The sequence below is a fragment of the Sphaeramia orbicularis genome, chromosome 14, assembly GCF_902148855.1.
Source record: "Sphaeramia orbicularis chromosome 14, fSphaOr1.1, whole genome shotgun sequence".
Classification (NCBI taxonomy): Eukaryota; Metazoa; Chordata; class Actinopteri; order Kurtiformes; family Apogonidae; genus Sphaeramia; species Sphaeramia orbicularis.
In genome coordinates this window covers 31,295,887-31,317,211 of record NC_043970.1, presented here as the reverse complement: position 1 = coordinate 31,317,211, position 21,325 = coordinate 31,295,887, and the positions used below count along the sequence as shown (strand labels likewise).

At 38.2% G+C, this 21,325-nt stretch overlaps 2 protein-coding genes across 2 annotated transcripts; one reads left to right on the top strand and one right to left on the bottom strand.

The window, feature by feature from the left end:
* Positions 1–3,406: 3,406 nt before the first annotated feature.
* Positions 3,407–10,122, top strand: LOC115432423 (tyrosinase-like). The gene is made up of 5 exons (XM_030153252.1): positions 3,407–4,308; positions 8,728–8,944; positions 9,056–9,203; positions 9,296–9,477; positions 9,617–10,122. The coding sequence occupies exons 1-5, from the start codon at positions 3,487–3,489 to the stop codon at positions 9,880–9,882; spliced, it is 1,635 nt and encodes a 544-aa protein (XP_030009112.1). The 5' UTR covers positions 3,407–3,486; the 3' UTR covers positions 9,883–10,122.
* A 968-nt stretch (positions 10,123–11,090) lies between these two features.
* On the bottom strand, positions 11,091–21,266 carry chordc1b (cysteine and histidine-rich domain (CHORD) containing 1b). Its single transcript, XM_030153903.1, has 11 exons — positions 21,068–21,266; positions 16,048–16,097; positions 15,902–15,958; positions 15,591–15,751; positions 14,783–14,883; positions 14,432–14,490; positions 13,589–13,659; positions 13,042–13,147; positions 12,767–12,886; positions 12,613–12,675; positions 11,091–12,421 (listed from the first exon to the last, which is right to left on the bottom strand). Exons 1-11 carry the CDS (start codon positions 21,129–21,131, stop codon positions 12,245–12,247), a joined length of 1,029 nt encoding a protein of 342 aa, XP_030009763.1. The 5' UTR covers positions 21,132–21,266; the 3' UTR covers positions 11,091–12,244.
* Positions 21,267–21,325: the final 59 nt, after the last annotated feature.

The window sequence follows — 21,325 nt, the reverse complement described above, 5'->3', positions numbered from 1 at the left end:
AGCCATTGTATCATCCGTACATTGTACCATCTGTGCGTACGAACACGTCTTCTTTCTCCAGGCAGTGACTGTAGCACAAAGCACAAACACTTTCACATTCAGTAAATGAGTAAATGATTGTTCAAAGGTCATTTTACAGAATAGGTGGTAGTCTGGAGCTTCAAGTGGGGTTGTGTTATGAATATGTAATATTAATGAAGTAATTATGCTATTGGACTTGAAAATTTACTGAGCTGTTTGGAAAAAGTTTTCTGATTTGAGTCTTTATATGCTGTTTCCCTTATAATGTGTTATTCTTCTTATTTTTGATTGGACTCCGTTGATTTGCATTTAGCTGTTCCAACATTTAGCTGCTCTTCTATTTTTTGGCACCTTCTCCTAGGGACAATTTTAAACTAAATAGTGTTGCCTCGTGAATATCACATGCAAAAAGTGCACACACCCATTAACAAAGTCCAGGTGAAACCATGCAATTAGTCTCAAGCATTTCTTTCTTTCTTTCTTCCTTTCTTCCTTTCTTTCTTTCTTTCTTTCTTTCTTTCTTTCTTAAGACCTGTTGAAAATTTGCAAGAATTTATATTTTGCACTGTTAGATCTTAAGAAGGTTCTAAGTAGAGTTTCAAAATGCAAAAAGAAGAAATGAGAGTGAGGGAAAAAAATGAGTAAGCAATTTATTGAAAAGTACAATTAAAGTGAAATAGGCTGTTCATCAGCTGATCAAAAGTTTAAGATCACAGCCTTTAAAAACCAAAATCTGTGCAAAAATGTGGATTCAATGTCACTTTCTGTCAGGTATTCACACTATCGTGACCTCCTGATGGTAAAGGCACAAAAGCTTTCTCTCTTTGACCGTGGTCGGTTTGTTGAGCTGCATGAGCAAGGCCTCTGGCAACGTGCCATCACTACCAAGCTTGGACGCTGTAAGACGGTTGTTTTGAATGCACTGTCTTGAACTGATGTCTAATTTTGTAAACTTTCCTTGCCATCCATCCCCAAATGCTCTCAATTGGATTTAGAGGGGAGCACGCAGGACGGTCCAAAACAGTGAAGTTATTCCTCTGTTCTCAGTCCTCTGTTAGGCGGGTATTGTGAACTGTAGCATTGTCCTGTTTTTAAACCCAGTCTCCATCTCCAGTGGGATCTCCTTGTCATACCAGTAATGTTAGAAGCCATCAGGACTGTCAAGGTTACATTTTTTCTCATCAGAGAATAAAATTTTCTTCCACCTTCAGTGTCCCATATGTGGTGCTCTGTCTCTTGTAAAGTCCAAATGGGGAATTTTGTGGCATCGAAGGAGACGAGGCCTTTGAAGACGGTTTTTGTTCTTAAAGCCCTGATGGTTACTGGGCTGCAGTCGGCACCAGTAACTGCCTTAATTTGGGTTGAGTATCGTCCCGTGTCTTGACAGATAGCCAATTGGATCTTCCAGCTTAGAGCCGGTGAAATTTTTTTGGGACTACCACTTGACTTTTTTGATCCATAAACTTCTGGATCTTTTAAGAAATTTGCAAGAGGCCTTGCTTAAACAGTTCAACGACCACGTTCAAAGAGAGAAAGCTTTTGTATGGTGTCAAGATCAGGCCAGATAACATTGTACATACACTTGAAGTATTGTAAGCGCAACTGAAGTTTTGTAAACCAAAAATATATATTTCTCTTTAAAAACGCACCCGCACAACTTATTTTGCTCCTACAAACTTGTTTTTTTGCTTTTAAATAATGCTTTCTGTGTTTACAAAGCTTGGTCTGCATTAACAAAACACTTTTATGCAGTTACAAAACATTGTGGCCTCTTTTTGATGTGGGGGCGTGGTTAGATGAGAGGCGTGTCCAGACCTGGTTCAGACAGGAGGTAATATTAGTGGTGATGGACAGACATCGCCTCATTCACTACAATGGAGCGATTGCCAAATACCACCATAATATGTCTATTTGACCTTCAATAACACCACTTATTATTATCTGGCAGAGTGAAACTGGTTCTGTTCTCGAAACCAGTTCTAAGATCAGTTAATGGAACCAGTTTCATTTCCAGAACTTGAAACCAAGCCGGGCACCAAGCTCCAAGCCCCAGCTCACAGCCGGTTCCGAGTATGGCTCTCCATCAGCTTCCAGTTACATTTAATGTAACTGGGACTGGGGCTGTGAGCCAGCAGCACCATGCATGTGATGGAGTGCCTTACTCAGAACTGGATCTGAGTTCTGTTTAAGTCAAACGGGCACCGCTGTGAGCACAGCCAGGCTCTGCATTTGGTGCACAGCTGGGGCTGTGGCCAGCTGTGTTCCTGAAGGTGAAATAGACACATTACGATGGTACTTCGCAATCGCTCCATTGTAGAGAATGAAGTGATGTCTGTCCATCACCACTAATATTACTTCCTGTCTAGATCAGGTCTGGACACGCCTCTCATCTAACCACGCCCCCAAAATTTTGTAAATGCAGACAAAGTTTTGTAAACGCAGAAAGGGTTTTGTAAAAGCAAAACAAGATTTGTAGGTGCATTTTTAAAAACAAATATATATTTTTGGTTTACAAAACTTCACTTGCACTTATGATACTTCCCAAATGTTTACAATGTTATCTGGCCTCATGCTGATGCCATATTTTTGTCTTTGCCATCAGATGGTCATGACAGTGTGAGAATACCTGACAGAAAATAACACTGAATCCACATTTTTGCACAGATTTTGGCTTTTAAAGGCTGTGGCCTTAAACTTTTGATGAACAGCCTATTTCAGTTTAATTATTGTTTTCAGTAAATTGCTTACTCACATTTTTTTTTTGGTCTCTCTCCCATTTCTTCTTTTTGCATTTTGAAACTCTACTTAGAACCCTCTTAAGATCCAATAGTGCAAAATGTAAATTTTTGCAATTTTTCTGCTGGTGGTAAAATTCTGATCAGAACTGTATACATTTTCATAACTCATCCACTGTGTCTGTAAGAAATAAATATGTAATAGTTTCACATTGCAAAACTGAAGCCCTGAGCATTTTGTGGGATTGTGTGACCAAAAGGATTTTCTGAAAGAACATTTAAATAAACAGAGATTTTGTCAAATAAAACAAGATATTCCACAACAAGTCTTTAAACCACACGTTTTGCATGCTGTAATTTTTTACAGTTTGAGTATTTACGGTCTAAATTAAGTGGTTATTTCAGATGTAATGTGTGTGTTTTGACTGGTCTTATCTGGTTCATCACTTTAAAACGATCGACAATGAGATTCATAACGTGGGGTTGGTTCCATACCCCCCCCAGACCTGGCTCTGTGTAATAAGATGTGTATTAAAGCTGACTGCCCCTTCATGAAGCTTATCCCGAGGTTATGCGCGGCATGTGACTGACTCATACAAAGGAGGAGGGGGGTGGATGGGGGGCGTTGAAAAAAACCCAAGGAATTTAAGGCTAAACATCACATGGGGTGTCCAAACTTTTCTTATGAGGTTAATTTCACGCCGTTTAGTGACAGTTTAACTTCTCTGGGATGCGGTTATTTGTAGTAATTAGTTTAATGTTGCGTTTGCGGCCCTCACAGGGGCAGTTTCCCCGGCTCTGTGCCACCAGGGAGGCCCTGCTCAGGAAAGAGTGCTGCCCGCCTTGGGATGGGGACGGCTCGGCCTGCGGTGCCAGCTCCGGCCGGGGGTTCTGCAGGGACGTGGAAGTGTCGGATCTACCTGACGGGCCCCAGTACCCCTTCTCCGGTTTGGATGACAGGGAGAGGTGGCCCCTGGTTTTCTACAACCGGACCTGTGAGTGCGTGGGGAACTTCATGGGCTTTAACTGTGCAGATTGTAAGTTTGGGTACTTTGGGCTGAACTGTAATGAGAGGAGGGAGTCTGTGCGCAGGAACATCCTCCATCTGTCCAGGGCGCAGAAGATCCGCCTGGTGTCCTACCTGAACCTGGCCAAACACACCGTCAGTCAGGACTATGTAGTGGCCACCGGGACCTACCGGGAGATGCAGAACGGATCCAACCCCATGTTCGCCGACGCGTCCGTGTATGATGTGTTTGTGTGGATTCATTACTACGTGTCCCGGAACGCGCTCCTGGGGGGGCCCGGGAATGTGTGGACCGACGTGGACTTCGCCCACTGGGCCCCGGCTTTTCTCCCGTGGCACCGACTGTACCTGCTGCACTGGGAACACGAGATCAGGAAACTGACCGGAGACATGAGCTTCACCATCCCATACTGGGACTGGAGGGATGCCCGGGGGTGTGACGTGTGCACGGATGAGCTGATGGGGGACAGGAGCCCCCAGGACCCCAGCCTCCTCAGCCCAGGCTCCGTCTTCTCTTCTTGGAAGGTATGATGAAACACATGAAGAAAAAGACATATTTGAACCCATAAAGACCCAGAGCTGCTTTTGAGTTAGTTCACAAATGAATTTTTCTCTCTATTTAACCCTTTCATGCATAGTGGTCACTACACAGTAAATTTGCCAGTGTAAAAAATGCAGTGTCAAAGCATTTTAATTCTTTCAGAGTTATTCCAACAATGGACAGAGTAAAATTAACATGATAACTTCCAGTGTCGGTGAAAATAATTGGAGTTTATAGAGGTTTTACACTGTCAGTGTCATATATTCAGTGTTAAAGTAAATTGACTCTCTCAAAGTTAATTCAACACTGATAAGAGCAAGATACCTTTCAGTGTTAAAAAATGACTCTGAAAAGCCCCGCCCACCTACCTCCGTGCTCAAACTGAGTGAGAAGTTGGACTCTGGCATGGCCATCTTCCTCGCTTCGAAAAATTGCGTTTGTAAGTTTGTGTAAATAAACTATTGCTTTTGTTATTTCATCCAAGCAGATTCTGTGTGCAAGAATATAGTTACGTCGTCGTCGTCAGTGTTGGGTATGTGTTTTCAAATACCGAATTTCAAATTTCAAACGTGATATTGGGTCGGCGGCTTTCATTTTACATGTCATTTTATGTTTACTTTTAATTGCAATTTTTCATTTTTACTTAGCATGAATTGGATACAGAAATAATGGTATCTTTTTTTCACCCCTGCAGACACTGGGACAATAGTACATCACATGTAACACCGGTAGGAGGCAGTTAGAAATCAACACTCTAGTAAGAGTTAATATTTTACACTACACTACACAAATTAGTGTCAATCAAATTTCACACTATGTGAGAAGTAGCACCCACAGTGTTATTCACATTCAACACTGAAGAGTTAAGTGTTAAGAAATAACTTTTCCAGTGTTAAACCTACTTAACACTACATGTTGATGAATAAATTACTCCAAAAACTGTTCTCCTATACATTCATGGGCTTTGTTGTTTTAGTTCCATATCAGCCAACACAGTGGACGCTTATGCATCATCCCATACACTGACATTCATACCATTACTGTAACTTTCCTGTTCTTGATAAATCTGATCTGCAGTAACATGTTTGAGTATAAATCAGTTGCTAATTGTTATTAGACTGTGATTAACCGGGTTTTTTTTTAAACAAAAAGGTTTTTTTTTTGCCTATTATCTTAGTGTGTAATAACTAGTATTATAGTATGTTAAAAATGTGAGAAAAAATCAGATTAGCAGCATTAAAAAATATATATATTTCATAGTTTTTACACAGTTTGTCAGTAAATGCATGTTTCTTTGCTTCAAAAATGAAACGTATGGTGTCCAGCTGTGTGGACGTTTTTGTAACCATGAAAAATAGGTTCATAAAAAAATATCAATCACATTGTTTTTTCATGCCTAAAAAGAAACACAAACACTCAGGGGAAAAAAAAAACTTGATTAAGGTTCTCATAATTTAAGCATGAAAGGGTCAATCTTTCTCATAAGTGATTTCTGTAATTTCCCAGTTTGGAATAGATAAAGCACATCTATCTATCTATCTATCTATCTATCTATCTATCTATCTATCTATCTATCTATCTATCTATCTATCTATCTATCTATCTATCTATCTATCTATCTATCTATCTATCTATCTATCTATCTATCTATCTATCTATCTATCTATCACCATTTATTATAATATTATCCTCTGTATTTTGCATTTTTCACTATAAATCATGTATGTTCTTATATTTAATTTCCTATATTTTATTTAGATATTCATGAAATCTCAGAGTAAATTCTGTATTTTTATATCAAAACAGATGAAACAGAACAAAAAGTGGCTTTTTCATCAGAGATATCAACAAGTGGTGCCAGGCACAACAAACCCCACCCCTCACACATATTTTGCCCATTATAAGTAAATGGGAAGATTTTAAAAAAAATCATAAAAATTTTGAACTTTGACCTACTGTTCCCAAAATGTAATGCCATTCATTCTGGGTCACTAGCAATCTATAAACCAAATTTGGTATGAATTCAACCAATAGTTTTGCTGCTACAGACATTTGAAATTTGAAAAGTGTTCACCACCAGTGTGTGAAAGAATGATGGGTCCAATGTACACGCTTTGAGTATGCGTAAACAGAAAAGTGCAATATAAATATCATCTATTATTATTATTATTATTATTATTATTATTATTATTATTATTATATAAAGACAGGCTGAAAGTCCGACTCAGCAGGTGAGTGAGCTGTTATACAGACCTGTCAATCACAGCTGATATGACATCTAAACCTTCTATCTGACCTGAGATCTGATTAGCAGAGGGAAATGTGAAGATGAGCAACTAGATCACTTATTAGAGGTTCCAAATAAAATAATGAGACAGGAATGAGTCCAGAGAAAGAAATACAGACTATTTTAGACTATTTTATTTTTAGAGAAGTCCAATATAAGTCTCCTGTCAGAGGTACTACAATGGTAAGATATTTCAGCATTGGATTCATGTTCTAGCATAGGTAGGCTGCTGTGCAAAAAAAAAAAAAAAAAAAAAAAAAATCACATTGTAATTACTTTGACAGGTATTGTGGTTTGTAGTGTGATTCATGATGCAATAAAGATTAAAGATTAATGATGGGATTGTGCTGGGGTCATATTCTCCTATGAATGGGAATCTAGCGTTCAGGGCCTCTGTAGTCCGTCAGGAAATTGCATGTGCCTGTTTACAGCTTGGATGTTCACCATGTGGGATCAGGAGGAAGTGAGCAAACGTGATCATATGACTCTTGTCTGGAATTGTTGGCATTGCAACTCTCCCTGTGTTACTACAATACCTAATCCCCTATTTTTTCCATTTTATGCAGCTTTATGCATCCACTACTCTATGTTTTTTTTTTTTTTTTACTTAGTTTTTATCAGATTCAATTTTTTTTATCAGTATAATACAATGTATACATTTAAATACAGTTCAGTAAGTTTCTTTTCCTTTTTCTCAGCTGTATGTGTATTTTTACAAACCTCCACAGGCAATATAGGATGGAAATTAAAGAAAATAATAACAATCACAGCAAATAAATAGATAATGTCCACTCCAAAAATAAGGTTATAGGTATAAATCCTCATCAGAAGCAGGATGACAATATTTTGATATACAACATAGGGTTTTGCATCACTAATAAATATTATTGTAACAATAAAGGTAACATAGGTTCCTATCTTTTAGAAAAGGTGGCTTTCTGAAGCTTTATAGTGAGAATGTGGTGTGCTTTATTTGATAAATATCCCAAAGTTTTTGAATCCATGTATTATATGAGGGAGGTTCTGGTTTTGTCCAGCTGATGGTTTTAGGATTTAAAGCGGCAGTGAATAATATATTCAAGAGGTATTTATTTGCCCTTCTATCCAGACCTTTGGGTGTTACTCCCAGTATTGCCACTGTGAAGTTTTGTGGGATGTTCATTTTAAAAACCTCTGTCAAGGCATTGAAAACCTCCCTTCAAAACACACTTAACTTAGAACATAGCCAAAATATGTGGGTGTGATCAGCTATATGGGCTCCACAGTTCCTACAGCATGAACTGGAATGTTGAGGACCCATTTTGGACATTATTTCTAGTGTTCTGAAATATCTAGTAATTATTTTCCATTTGAATTCCCTCCATGTATTAGAATTTGTAACAAGATCTGCCTTGGTGCATACATCACACCAATCATCCTTAGATTATGTCCATGTTTGCCTCTGCTGCCTAAATCCCCCTTATTTGTGAGAAGTTATTTTCACTCTATGTTTTAAATGCAATGCTGTACTTTTTACTCCAGATTATGGTTATTCACATCCACCAATTTACCTCTAAATGTGTTTACTTTGAATGTTTGTATGATAAACTGAAGGATGAAGTTATCCTTAATGAGTTGAAAAATAAAATCCCTCTTTCTTAAATTAAATCAACTCTCCAAAGCCCTCTTGGATTAGCTGGAAAACCCATCGTCATAAAGCTGAAAACACTGCTGTATTTCTAAACTCGTGAAACTTGACTTTTTAGGGATATGTCCTTAAAGGACAATGATGCTTAAAATAAATGGACCTCTAATAAAGTGGGATTCATTGCTTAGGATTGAACTATTCAACGGTGTGTAAAGCAGTTAAAATGAGCTCAACCTTAATAGAGCAGTAAAATGTAACATACACATTACTGCCACGGTTAATCCAAAAACATCATATATGATAGTAAAACACTGACAGGGACAATTTTACTTCACAATGACCATGTAAAGTGCATCCCTTGACTTTTTCTGACAAAGTAGACCCAAGTAAGAACAGTTGAATTTGCATCGTTTTCCTAAAAATGGCTGTTTTTCACTCTCTGTGGCTTGTTGTTGCAGTGTATTCATTGCTGTGTATATGATGTGTCAGGTACTGTGCTCCCAAGCAGAGGACTACAACAACAGAGGAGTGCTATGTGATGCCAGGGAAGAAGGCCCATTGCGTCGTAACCCTGGCAACCATAACCGCAATGTGGTTGAGCGACTACCAACAACCGCAGAGGTGGAGTTCACCCTCGGTTTAACCAACTATGACACGGGAGCCATGGACCGCACAGCCAACATGAGCTTCAGGAACACTCTGGAAGGTCAGATGAAATTAACCACAAAGACACTCGCTGGCTGCCTCTGCTGTCTGCTTTCATTTTCACTGACGTGCTTATTATTCCGGTGCTGATGAGACGCTTGTTATCTTGTAGGTTTTGGGGACCCTCGTACTGGGTTGGGAAACAGTTCTCGTATGGGTATGCACGCCGCTATCCATGTCTACATGAACGGATCCATGTCCTCTGTCCAAGGCTCTGCAAACGACCCTATATTTCTGCTCCATCACGCATTCGTAGATTGGTAAGAAAAGGCATGGACAGACACACAGACACTTAATGCTGGTTCATTGACTCACTTCTCACTAAACAGCTGTATCTGTCTTTCCACGTAAGCATTTATGAGCAGTGGCTCAGGAGGTATAGGCCTACACCATCCCAGTATCCAGAGTCAAATGCACCCATAGGGCATAACAGTGAGTACCACATGGTGCCCTTCCTGCCCCTGCAGAGGAACAGAGACTACTTCATTTCCAGCAAAGACCTGGGATATGAGTATTCCAATCTGCTCGATGCGAGTAAGCAATGCTTTTAAAAATCTGCTCTTGAAATAAAATCTTGTTAAAGTGTCTCATTAACGATTCATTGTCGCTAAACATTATAATAAAACTACAGCATTTTGACAACTTAATTTGAATAATATGTCTTCTTTTGCAGGTCAAAGGCTGGCAGAGTCTATGCGTCCTATTTTGGATGAGATGCAAGATGTGTGGCCCTGGCTTCTGCTTGCAGCCCTGTGCGGAGGAATTTTAGCGATGGCTACAGCTGCAGTGATTGTCACTGTAAAGCGGCGAAACAGGGGATTCACTTGGCCTCACATGAGGGGATGGAGAAACTTATTTACTCTGCCAGAGACCCAACCTCTTATCTTTACCCACAACTCAGAGGAATCCAAACACCCTAACTACCAAACTGCGATGTGAGGGAATACTTAACTCCACATAGGATCTTGTATTAAGTTGTCAAAACACTGTGAATTCAATTCTGCTAACTTGTTACAATCATTCTTGAACATCCCTGTTTAACTATATATGCTGTTACATGTTACACAATTGTGTCTTTATGAGTTTATGAGGGTTTGTTCTGTTCCATGTGGTTCATTTTTCTGAATATACAACATGTCTGTGTTCCAGTACTGTACTAACTCTTAAAGACCTAGAAATATTTCAATGAATTTTTCCTCTAATTTAACCTTTCCTTAGTAACATATTTATTAAAATATCCTCTACATGTTTCAGTGAAAATCAGGTATTTTCCTATGATTTATTTACTGATCATGTAGATGTTCTTAAAAGCACACAGTAAATTCAAGGGTTATTATATCAAAACAGAGAAAGCAAAGGAAAAGTGTCCCTTTCAGCAAAATAAATTACTAAGAAAACATAAAAACAAGCATCTTTAATCACTGTTATTTATCAAAGTATATAGATTTTAATAGTAAATGTTCCAGAAGATGATGTGTTTCCATGTTCACTACAGAGCCTCTGAAAGTCCAAATGGGTCATATCTGATGACCACGAAAAGCTGAGAAACTGCATTTTACCTGAATTATTTACATGTATTGATAGGACTGGTGGATCAAGCTATTAAACATTTTAGATCAGCAGATGCTTTTGGTCGCTGGTGGATGTTTAGGTCTTTGAGGGTTAATTTACTTACATCAGTCATGTGCCTGGAAATGTAACACTGGGACTGTGCATGCATGTCAACTCCTATTCTTGGTATTCACCAAAGCCACAGAGGGATTTTCTTCTATTATCGTTACGTGGGAGTTGACAGAGTAGAAACTTGATTAACATTTAAATTGATTTATGTGTTTGAGGTGTAGAGACGTGTTAAATGTGATAAATGTCTGCATAATGCCAAAGTCTGGGACATCTTCATAGCAAGAGGACATTGCAATTTTCCAACCTTCCAGTTATTGAACAGATAAGAAACTTGATGACATTTATAAAAGCCATTGCAGTTCCCAAAGTTGCATGTGGTTCAAAATGTTCACTTCAAAGGTCATACCTACTTTAATTTACAAGAAATGATTTATTTCGCTGATTCAATGTGGTTAGAGAATCGAAGTCTCAAATGTCCAATAGGAACAATTGTGGGACACAGATCAACACATCACCCCAGTTTCCAAAAATTTCACCACAAAAATTTATTTTTGGTACGATAAAGTGGTTCCCCGATACGTAATGGTCGCTGTCTTTTTACATTCCATGCCCTGATGCATGCTGTCTAGCAAATTTTACAGTAATTACAGTACTTTGTTCAGAACATTTTGTAATCAAATGGCATTCTCACATATAATACATTCTAATTATTAAAACTTCACTGTTGTTTGATGAGGGCATAAATACAGCAAAAGTGTGACAGCAGAATTGTACAAAATATACATTATAATGATGTAAAAACTTGCATTTTGAGCATATTCGTTTGTATTTAAACTGAAATGGCTTTAAAAGTTGAAGCATGCCTGCCACACAGCTAATGTTTTAATTTACTTTCTAGAGTCCAACAGATCTTCTAGGCTTTTTTTAATTTTTTTTTTTTATTTTTTAAACATTAGTTACTCGAAATCAATCCCATATGATAAAAGTGTGGAAATTTCAGGTGTCAGATGTTTCTCAGTACTACATGGAGCAGCTTTAATCTCCCACATACAGGTATACAGTATATTCATGAGGACAAGTCTGATGTGACACTGATGGACAAAACAATGCAATAATTTATACAAATTAGTTAACCAAAGGAATGAATAAAAAAAAAGACAATAAAAGCAAACAACTGTGATATACCACTTCAGATGTGCCAAACATGACAAGTAGAAATGTACAGAAAAAACATCTCAAAAATAGTTAAGATTGTGGTCCTTAAAGATGACATAATGTAGTCCATGAAAATAAAAATAAAAGGCTTTGTGGGTCTGAGTGAAGTATGGGCACATATAAATCTTATCTGTTCTTTTGTTGGTATAACAGCACAATTTAACAGATGACGTATGTGACTTTTGAAAGTCAGCAGAAGTTTCCCTCCTATTATTATTCAGTACTTACTGGAAAAAAACACTTGAAGGCTGTTAAGCATTAAGATCTCTATTATGACTGATTGAGGACCTAAAATGGAAGAATCAAAAACTGAGTACTTTGATTACAACAGGTTGGGCAAACCATAGTGCTGAGGAGTCAAGGCCAAAGTTCTTTCACAGAGTAAGAGTTGACTTGTGTAGAGGTAAAGAATAGCCTGTGGGGCCTTAGATTCAGCTAAAATATCTCTTTTGCACTTCATTTTTCAACTTTCCTCTTCGTCGTCACAATCATCTTCCTCTGTTTTCTTCTCCTCCTCCTTGGGAGGTGTAACGGGAGGGGGAAGGTCCAGACGAGCCCACGACATGGGTTCGGATTTCTTCATAGCGACCTCGATCTTGGCCGCCATCATGTTTATCACACTCTTACTCACGTCAATCACCTTAAAGCAGAGCAGAGTGTTACCGGGGCTGGTTTAGAAAACGTGGTTGAAGGAATAAATGAGTCTACAATCACAGTTTAATCATTTTCTGTAAATTTCTGCAATTACATCACATCCTCTTCACAATCAGCAAGACGCTTAATTAACGACGCCTGGCAATTAAAACTTGAGACACATAATGCAGCACTTACCCCCCACAAACTGATTTTCTGCTCAAATTCCTTCTCTCCCTCAAATATAACATGGATGTTGAGCTGCAGGAGGGAAAAGACAGAAACAGTGAGCTGAAAACAGAAGCAGGCGTTACAGATTTACACTAAAATGTGCGGCTCTGTGGTCACTTACTGTGGTGCTGTTTGCGTCCACGTAGCTTAGCTCTGGGATGGAATTCTTAGCGTAGATTGAGATGATGACCTGTGTACTAGTTTGGTGCCAGTCAAACCGACATGGAACAACTTTCTTCCCCTGCAAACAGAGTTTAGATAAACAAGTCTGAAACTGGCAACAGTGCGGGAGCATAACATGTGCTGCTGCTGTGCATACCCCTATGACACACCACTAGATGGAGTTACAGTTGAGGCTCACTAACTCTCTCAAATGATCACAACGGTCATGCCTACCGCATCCTTTTTCCTCCATAGATGTGTTCCCTTGGTACAGCCCTCTTGAGAGAGGAAAGTGTTAAAGTCGGAGGTTTTCCTCTTGCAGCAACTCCAGTACTTCATCCTAGAGAAGCAGGAAAAACAGACCCACAGGAGCTTTAGCAGTCAATAACTCGTCACTCAAGATAACCAGTAAACAACACAGACAGGAAAAAAAAAAAAGTGTTCAACTTCATGCTTCTTTCACGGTTTCTAGAGAGTAGCCATCGCTGGATTTCAACACAGTGGGGTTTTATAAAATCAGTTTGAGTTTTGACATTTTCTGAGTTTTTTTTCATCTTTATTTAATCACAGAGTCTCAATGCAATAGCAATCTCTGTTACAAGAGAGACTTGACATCAAGAAGAATACACAAAAAACCATGAGCAGGCAACACAACACAACCCTACAACATCGAAGGGACTATATAGTAAACAAGGAATGGATTACAACATTTCAGAGAATTATTAAAAAACCATCAGGAAATAAAGCTTTAGGTCAGTACAATTATCAGCTTAATACTGACCCTTCATGGAAGATGGGGAATCCAGCGTGGTACAGACACACATCAGAATTGCTTGCAGATCCATCAAAGCTCTGAAGGTAAAAACATGGAAATTTAGAAAAAAAACGAACGCAAATAGTGTAGTCATTAAAAATACACACTTTACTTCCCTTGATTATTACCCACAATAAATAATAGTTGCAGGATTTCATCATCTGATTAGTATAAAAAATACATTTGTTACCCCAACTGTCATTTACTTGTGAATGAACAGTGGCATGCAATCATGTTTATTTTATTATGATGATGATAGAAGTATGACATTTCGTGACACAATTATAATATGGGAACGAGCATCGACTAATAGCTTGTTCCCTATTTAAGACCCTAAATCCCAACAGATTAAATCAACTAAAAACAGGCAGCCCTTGAGAGAATATTTCATGGCTTTCAATCAGTTGATGAACAATTATGCAAATAATTAAAGCCCCGCTCGACACTTCTACAAATCACGTCTATACAAATTTTACTGACAATTTATGCTCTACACTTTTCACTCTGACGGGCTAGATTAGCTGAAGCGAAAAAATTGCTCTGCATATGTCTCTGAACATGACATCAAACCTTAGTTGTACCCGTTATTCCACACCCAAAGTACTGAGACCCTTTGAACTCCTGAAGTTTCTAAAAGCCTTCACATAGGTTTGGAATGATCAGGCTGATTCAGTTTGGAGTTTGTTTATGTCAATGAAACAAAAACAAACAAAAAAAAAAACATCTGAAACACCTGAGCAGCTGATATCATCAGCCCAACAGATCTTTGATCTGAAATGTTTTTTATTATACGGTGACACATTGACCTACTTTAGTACATCCTCCGTTTTTGCACGATGTTCCAATCTTGATCTCGTCACTATCTTCCTCTAGGGAGACAGAAAGAGGGCGACAAAGAATTGACAACTTTGAAGAGCATCTCAGAAATCCACTGACTGCCTGATGAGTTGTCCTGTCCTGTCAACTTGGACTCAAAAGCCACGACGTGAATGGTACAGGTGAGGGAAAATTCCCTGTGGCAATCCATTAACTTCCACTGTCAACCTGTCTTTCCTGTGTACTACAAGTGGATGGTAGTCAAAGATGAAGAGGACTTCAGTAACTGCAATGTTGAGAAGTTAAAGGAGGAAGGATGGCTGAAAAACAAAGAGCTGTTCTCACCCTTCTTTTCAGCTGCATTTTCAGACAACTTCAGTTTCTCCAGAGCTGTCTTCAGAGAAGCAGAAATTTTATGCTGCATTCTCACCATCGGCTCATCAGGACTGTAACAACAGCAAAAAATGGGGCATGAAAACAACAGTAGAGGGACTACAAGTATCTTTTCCTTCAATTGAGTGCTCTTTTATATTTGGAAAGGGACCAAACACTGGGTATTGTGGTATTTTCTGTGAGTAAGGAATACATCATTTGCAACACCAATTCAGTAGCAGGTCTCTGGTACAAAGCCAGCGGAAGACCATTACACTTCTTGAAAGGAGTTTCACTACTCAGTAGTAATCGCTTTATCAGTTACTCGTCCACCTTCTTTTGAACTCTGCTGGGAACTCTGCAGGGTAAAAAAAACACTTCACTCTATCTCGTGGTTCCTCAGTATGCGTTTGATGATTTCAGGCAGATTTAGTACCTCAGATACTGTACTGATCCTTTCATGCTTTTGATACTAAACCGGAATAATTCAGAGTGGGATGTAGTCCACGGAGCTCAAAAGGATATATAGTATTTAACTGAAGGGCTGAACGATGCCCTGCATGGAAAAAAAGTCTTTTCTTCTTGGCCTCTTTATCCTTCATTTCAAATGTGGCCATTGTTGACATAAAACGTCTGCTGATTAACTGCTACTTAATAAAACTCCAGCTCAAATGTTTCTATCAAAAACATGTCTACTTTACTTTAAAAAGGGTAAACATTAAGCAAAAAGCTTTATCAATAAAGAAAGAAAAAAAAATAATGTCAAGAGAAAACATACAACCTTGGTCTGCATATCGCCTCTTGAGGCTTTGGTGCAGAGATGATGTACTCGTTAAACTTTGGTCTTTGTTCATCTGATTCTTTCTTTTCTCCTGATGATGTCACATCCGGTTTCACCGGCTCAGGAGGCTTCTCTTTGTTGTGGGGACCTTTTGTACAGCCCTGTAAGTCGAGATGCCACTGTGTTAAACTAACAGACAGATCAATATGGCTGCAGCAAATGTAGTAGTCAGTGTCAAAAAAACAAACAATGGACAATGGAAGGTTGACCAGACGGGACTAACAGATGGATTTAAAAAGAACAAAACTTACAACAATGCTGAGGAAGTCTGAGAAATCTGTAGTTCTTCTCTTGCAGCAGGACCATCCCTGGGGAAAGTTAGCCAGACATTATCATTGACTGAAAAAAAATGGCACATACATTACTGTCAGATAGCTAAACAATCCAATCATTTTACCTTTAATGCATCATGGAATACTGGGACTCCGGGATGATAGGTACACCCATCTGTGAAAAAAACACAGCTTTGATTTTATAAGAGATAAAAATATGAGCTGTTATAGACAGAAAGCCACATAAGCACACAATAGCAACCAAATTTGCCCAGCTGGAAGCTTGTTATTTCTAAAACTCCTTTTTTTTTTATAAAATTCACAAACTTAATAAAACAATCAAAGTAATCAGGAAGTAAAGGTGAAAAAAGCTGAAAATACAACTTTACTCTTAGGCTCAGTAGGTGTGTGTTCATGATAGTTTACTTGGATAAAGACTAAGAAACTAAATACTAGTTAATTATTACAAACAAATTCAGAATTCAGGACAAAATAAATATTCATCAGTGTTATATAATTCATTCTACAAGTGTATTTTAGGTTTAATAATAAGTGCAATATTATTTCAAAGTGCCTACTGACATAGTACTGTGGCACAAAATATCGGTTTGTCTATTACCACAGAGCCAATCAGCGCCCTCATTCTATCATGTCTAAACTGGTAACTTGTTACATCCCGAAAAATGCCAAGGCAATAAAACAAATAGATCAGACCTCAAACCAGTGGAGGTTTAGCTCATTTGGTAACATATCAAACTGCAATGTGGAAAACTCAGGTTCAATTCCCAGTCAAATTAGTGTTTTTTTGTTTTGTTTTTTTTTTCCTGAAGATTTTCGCCGGTAGGTAAATCTGACATTCATATAAATCAGCCACTGGGATAATGTTCAGAGTGCAGAATTTGAAGCACAGTGCTCAATAGATCAGTTTCATGACGACGTAGGACATATGCTGCGCACGCACCTTGGAGGCAGAAAGCACTCCGAGTTCGTAGCAAAGCACTGACTGTAATTATGAATAATGCCGTTGTCTTGCTGTGCCGTGGGTTGTCAGAACAGAAAGAACACACAGAAGGATTTAATCTTCTACAGAATTCCTGCTGGCAAACGTCCCTTCCAGAAAAATCGGCGAAAGTTATGGTTGCAGGCATTAAGATGCGAGAACTGGTCTGAGGAGGAAATTAAGAATGCTGGTCTGTGCAGTGCACACTTCAGATCTGTAAGTACTCGAGATCTACCATACAGAGGTTGCGTTAACTGAAAATATTCCATCATTGACAGATTTTTTTTTTTTTTAAATGACAGAAAATTCTGAAGACCATCCGTCATTTTGACAGATTAAAATACTGAGGGTAATCGCTGTTTTGCTAACTTTAGCCTAAATTAGATGCTACTTTGCTAGCGCAAACAGTGAAGACAGCCGAGTCTCCTTAGTTATTTTAAAAAGCCCAGTAAACTGGATGGCATTGATAAAAGCAGTGAAAAAAGAGGGACTGATGCGGTGAAGGATGATGGACAAGCAAGTTATACGCCAGTTCTTATGGCATTTGGTGTGCTATATGTACGCATTTTCTACCTTTCATGAGTTATTTGATGGCATGTCAATTTGTTTCCAGATCTGTGGTTCACATAACCTGAACCCTAACCCTCAGTGCATGGTATTTGACACTGCGTGAACAAACACAAGGAAAGCTTAGAATGTCTACAGATAACAAACCAATTAAAAGTGGCGTAAATAATTATGCGAGTCGTGATATCACGTTGGTTTATCAGCCAGCAGCAACTACAGCTGCTGCATCATTGAGATGTTTTTAAACATTAAATACTACTAAATATATCTCATTGTCAAAAAATAAAAATTTGAAATGACGGCTAATAATATGTTATGGTGGAATTTTTACGACCCTGTCCGTCATTTTGAGGGACAATAAAAATGTCTAGCACAACCTCTGCTCCCCACCCGTCTGTGACAGTCTGCTTTTCTACTATAGGACAGTCTTCCTGATGTGGTCAAGTCAAATTATGCGACCGTGAAAGAGAAGATGGGATCGGCTTTTGGACAGAAACAATTAATGGACAGTTTCAGAGCTAACATATTGGCTTGTTCACGAGTTCCAGGGGAGAGCCTGGAGGTGTACACCGGCTGATGTGAGCCGGCTGGTAGCTGGTACTCCTGTTTTTGCCTCTGAGTTGCGCGCACTTCACTGTTGTTAGTAAACATTGAAACTCATCTATACACTGAACTGACACAGAACTGAGAAGTCACACAGCACACTGTATCTAACATGTAGCTCCGCCCACCTTCTCCAGCCCCACTGACTGCACAGAGCAAAGAACACCATTAAACAACATATAGAGTATTTAGAACAAAAATTCCTATTCTACACTATATACTATCATTCGTCATTTCTTCCATCAGCTGCCACAGTACTGTGGTAGCACAATGCTCAAAAGAATGCACTGAAGTACACGCCATATGTCACCGCAGTACTGTGGCAACAAGAGGTTAATGAGTTCATAAGAGTATCCATGATTGGCTCTAGTATAAATGCTAACATTTGATTGGTCTGTGGCAATACACAAACAGATATTTTGTGCCACAGTACTGTGGCAGTAGACAATGCCATATTATTTACAACCACATACAATCATTACAATATTAATTTTAACATTGAAAAATAGTTATGCAAAACATTATGTAATCATGATGCTTTTCCATATCAGCCCTACATCAGGATCAGACATTTGCCAATCATGGCCAATATTGGTATTGTCACATGAAAGTGTCATTCCATTGTGTTATATTAAAGTAGTTTTTATTTTTAAAATACATTTCTATGTTTGAATCTGTGTTCGTTCAAAAATAAAGTTATGTTTGCTTACATACTGAAAAATTATTTGGTAAAGAAAAAAAAAAACAAAATGAAGAATCATTAAGTACTCACACGGGAAATAACTAGAACTACTTTCCTAACTTGGGTCAATTGTAGGTGCTTTTTTTTTTTTTTTAGAAAAGAACAATGAATTTAGAGAACTAAATATGACAAATACAAGAAATAAATAATAATCAAAGCTTGGTCTAAAATTACAATTGTGTTTTATTCCTCTTTTCACAGGCTTCTCTAAAAGATGTAACGCTGGGATTAGTTTGGGCTAAATAACACCATAAATCAAATATTTTCAGTCTGAGCCACGCACCCTCAACACTACTGCCTCTGATACACCTCATAAAAATCCCTAAAGTTAGATAATAATATGCTCTATTTGATATGAAAAGAGGCATCCTATTAAAATGGAAATTAAACTTGACTTCTGCATTGAGTGTTTGTTATATAACTTGGAGACAGAGGACATTTCTAAAGGCAGGGAATAAGAGGCTCATTGAGGCTTTGCTGAGTGAGCAACATTATAACTTTGAAAGTTCAATTATGTTTAGATAAGGGGCTTCAAGTAAACTGTTGTGACACAGACAAAATGTATCTGGAAAAAAAAAAAAGACTAAAGCAGAAACCTAAGATCAAGGAGTCATTCATCATGAAAATTAGCTTATTCAACCCAACCTGTTGACTGCATAAACACCTTGAAATTGGAAGGTTATACACAACCAGGGTAAATGTGTATGAACTCTCTGACCATTCTGAACATTTCATTTCAATATAAATTTCCTTCCTTTCCATCAAATTCTCAAATATGGCTATTTGATATAATGATCGAAAAGTTGTTGATCATTTCATGTTATAATCTATTGCTGATATCATGTCACAAACCAAAATCCTTGCAGCAATAGCCTATTTGTTGTTATTTCGGTGCTTTGTGTTCTTTCACTTGGTGTAGATACAGGAAGAAAATATTCACGATGTTAACAAAAACATGAAATAGAGTGAGCATAACACAGAACAAAGTAATTCTGAACAGGAACTGTTTACATGGGACATCCAAATAAATTAATAATATGAACATGATGAGGTCCATTACATGATTATTTTAAAATAAAGCTTGATTGATTATACTCATAACAGTTTCTGTTGATTAATAGTACTTAATCCATAAATCTGCAAGTGGGCACCAGTTTGCCAAAACTATTAAGTGTACTTTATTCCTCAGAGTCAGTAATTCCTTTTCCAAAGTCTATTAGCCATGGGCCACTATAGGAGCCAAATTCAGCCAAATTTGGATGATTAATCAACCATATGACATAATAAGCCAATAACTATATTGTGTCATGGGTTGATGCAATTCTATATTTGCCCACTCTGGATCTCAGAGGGTCTAAAGTTTACACAGACCAAGACAAATTCACTGTGTCGTTAAACAGCTTGGAAATTTCCAGAAAGTGATGTCAGACTGGCTAATAACGCTCATTACAATAGAGATCAAAAACGGTATATTATGCGCATGGTTGAATCCAAAGAAATCCTCTTATAACACAGAAATTAAAACTATTGACTAGATTATGTGTGGGAAAAATTTATAGTATCACACTCATCTGTAGAAAATCCAGTACACATACTGTAACTCAACATTTTAGAAGATTCTTTGGTCAAAACTAATACTGTTTGATCATCAAGGTTATTATTCTGCATCTAGGATGAAGGATGGGGATGGAAATCTAAAAAACACCATCTCAGAGAATATGAAGTAAAACTATACGTTGAGATCAAAGTTTGGTATGTTTGTGCTAACCTTAATTTCAACATAAGTAGCTTAACTTCCAACCTCAAGTGTCACTAGGTAAGATATTAGCTTGTTTTCTTTTGGTAAAGCACTATTAGGAGTACAGAAATCTGCAACAATGCATCATTAATGCAAGTGGAAAACATTAACAGCTTAAATGTGATGGAATGTGAAACTATTTAACATAGCATTAACGTTATCTACATCTAAAGGTTACAGTTAGTCCCCTGTAGACTTTAGCAAATCTCATTGATACGCTTTAAGCTAACTGTTAGGTATTAGCTAAGTGACTTTTTACCCACATCAGAGTTAATGAATTAAGTTAATACTTTTAAAAACTGTCAGCTAACACCGGGTTAGCTACACTAGCCCACTGGGCCTGGTGGCTATAGAAATTTCCAGATGATCAGAGGTTAGCTTGCTAACACTGACACCGGACACCACGTTTAGTTAGCTAACTTGTACACTACTCACCGTCTGGGTTATTCTCCGGATCAAATCGTTGTCCACATCCCTTGTTGTAACATAGTACTGACATGGTGGAAGATCAAACAACTTCGGCAACTAGCTAAATTTTGTAAATGATCCCAAAGAAAAGCGAGTGAGTGTGTGAGTGATACACAGCCACTACCTCCCGCTACTCGGCATTAGACCGGACGCACTTCCGGATGTTGTCGGAAACACTCGGCAAAGATCGGAGCTCAGCACTCCCTCCATCCTGTGAGCGCACCG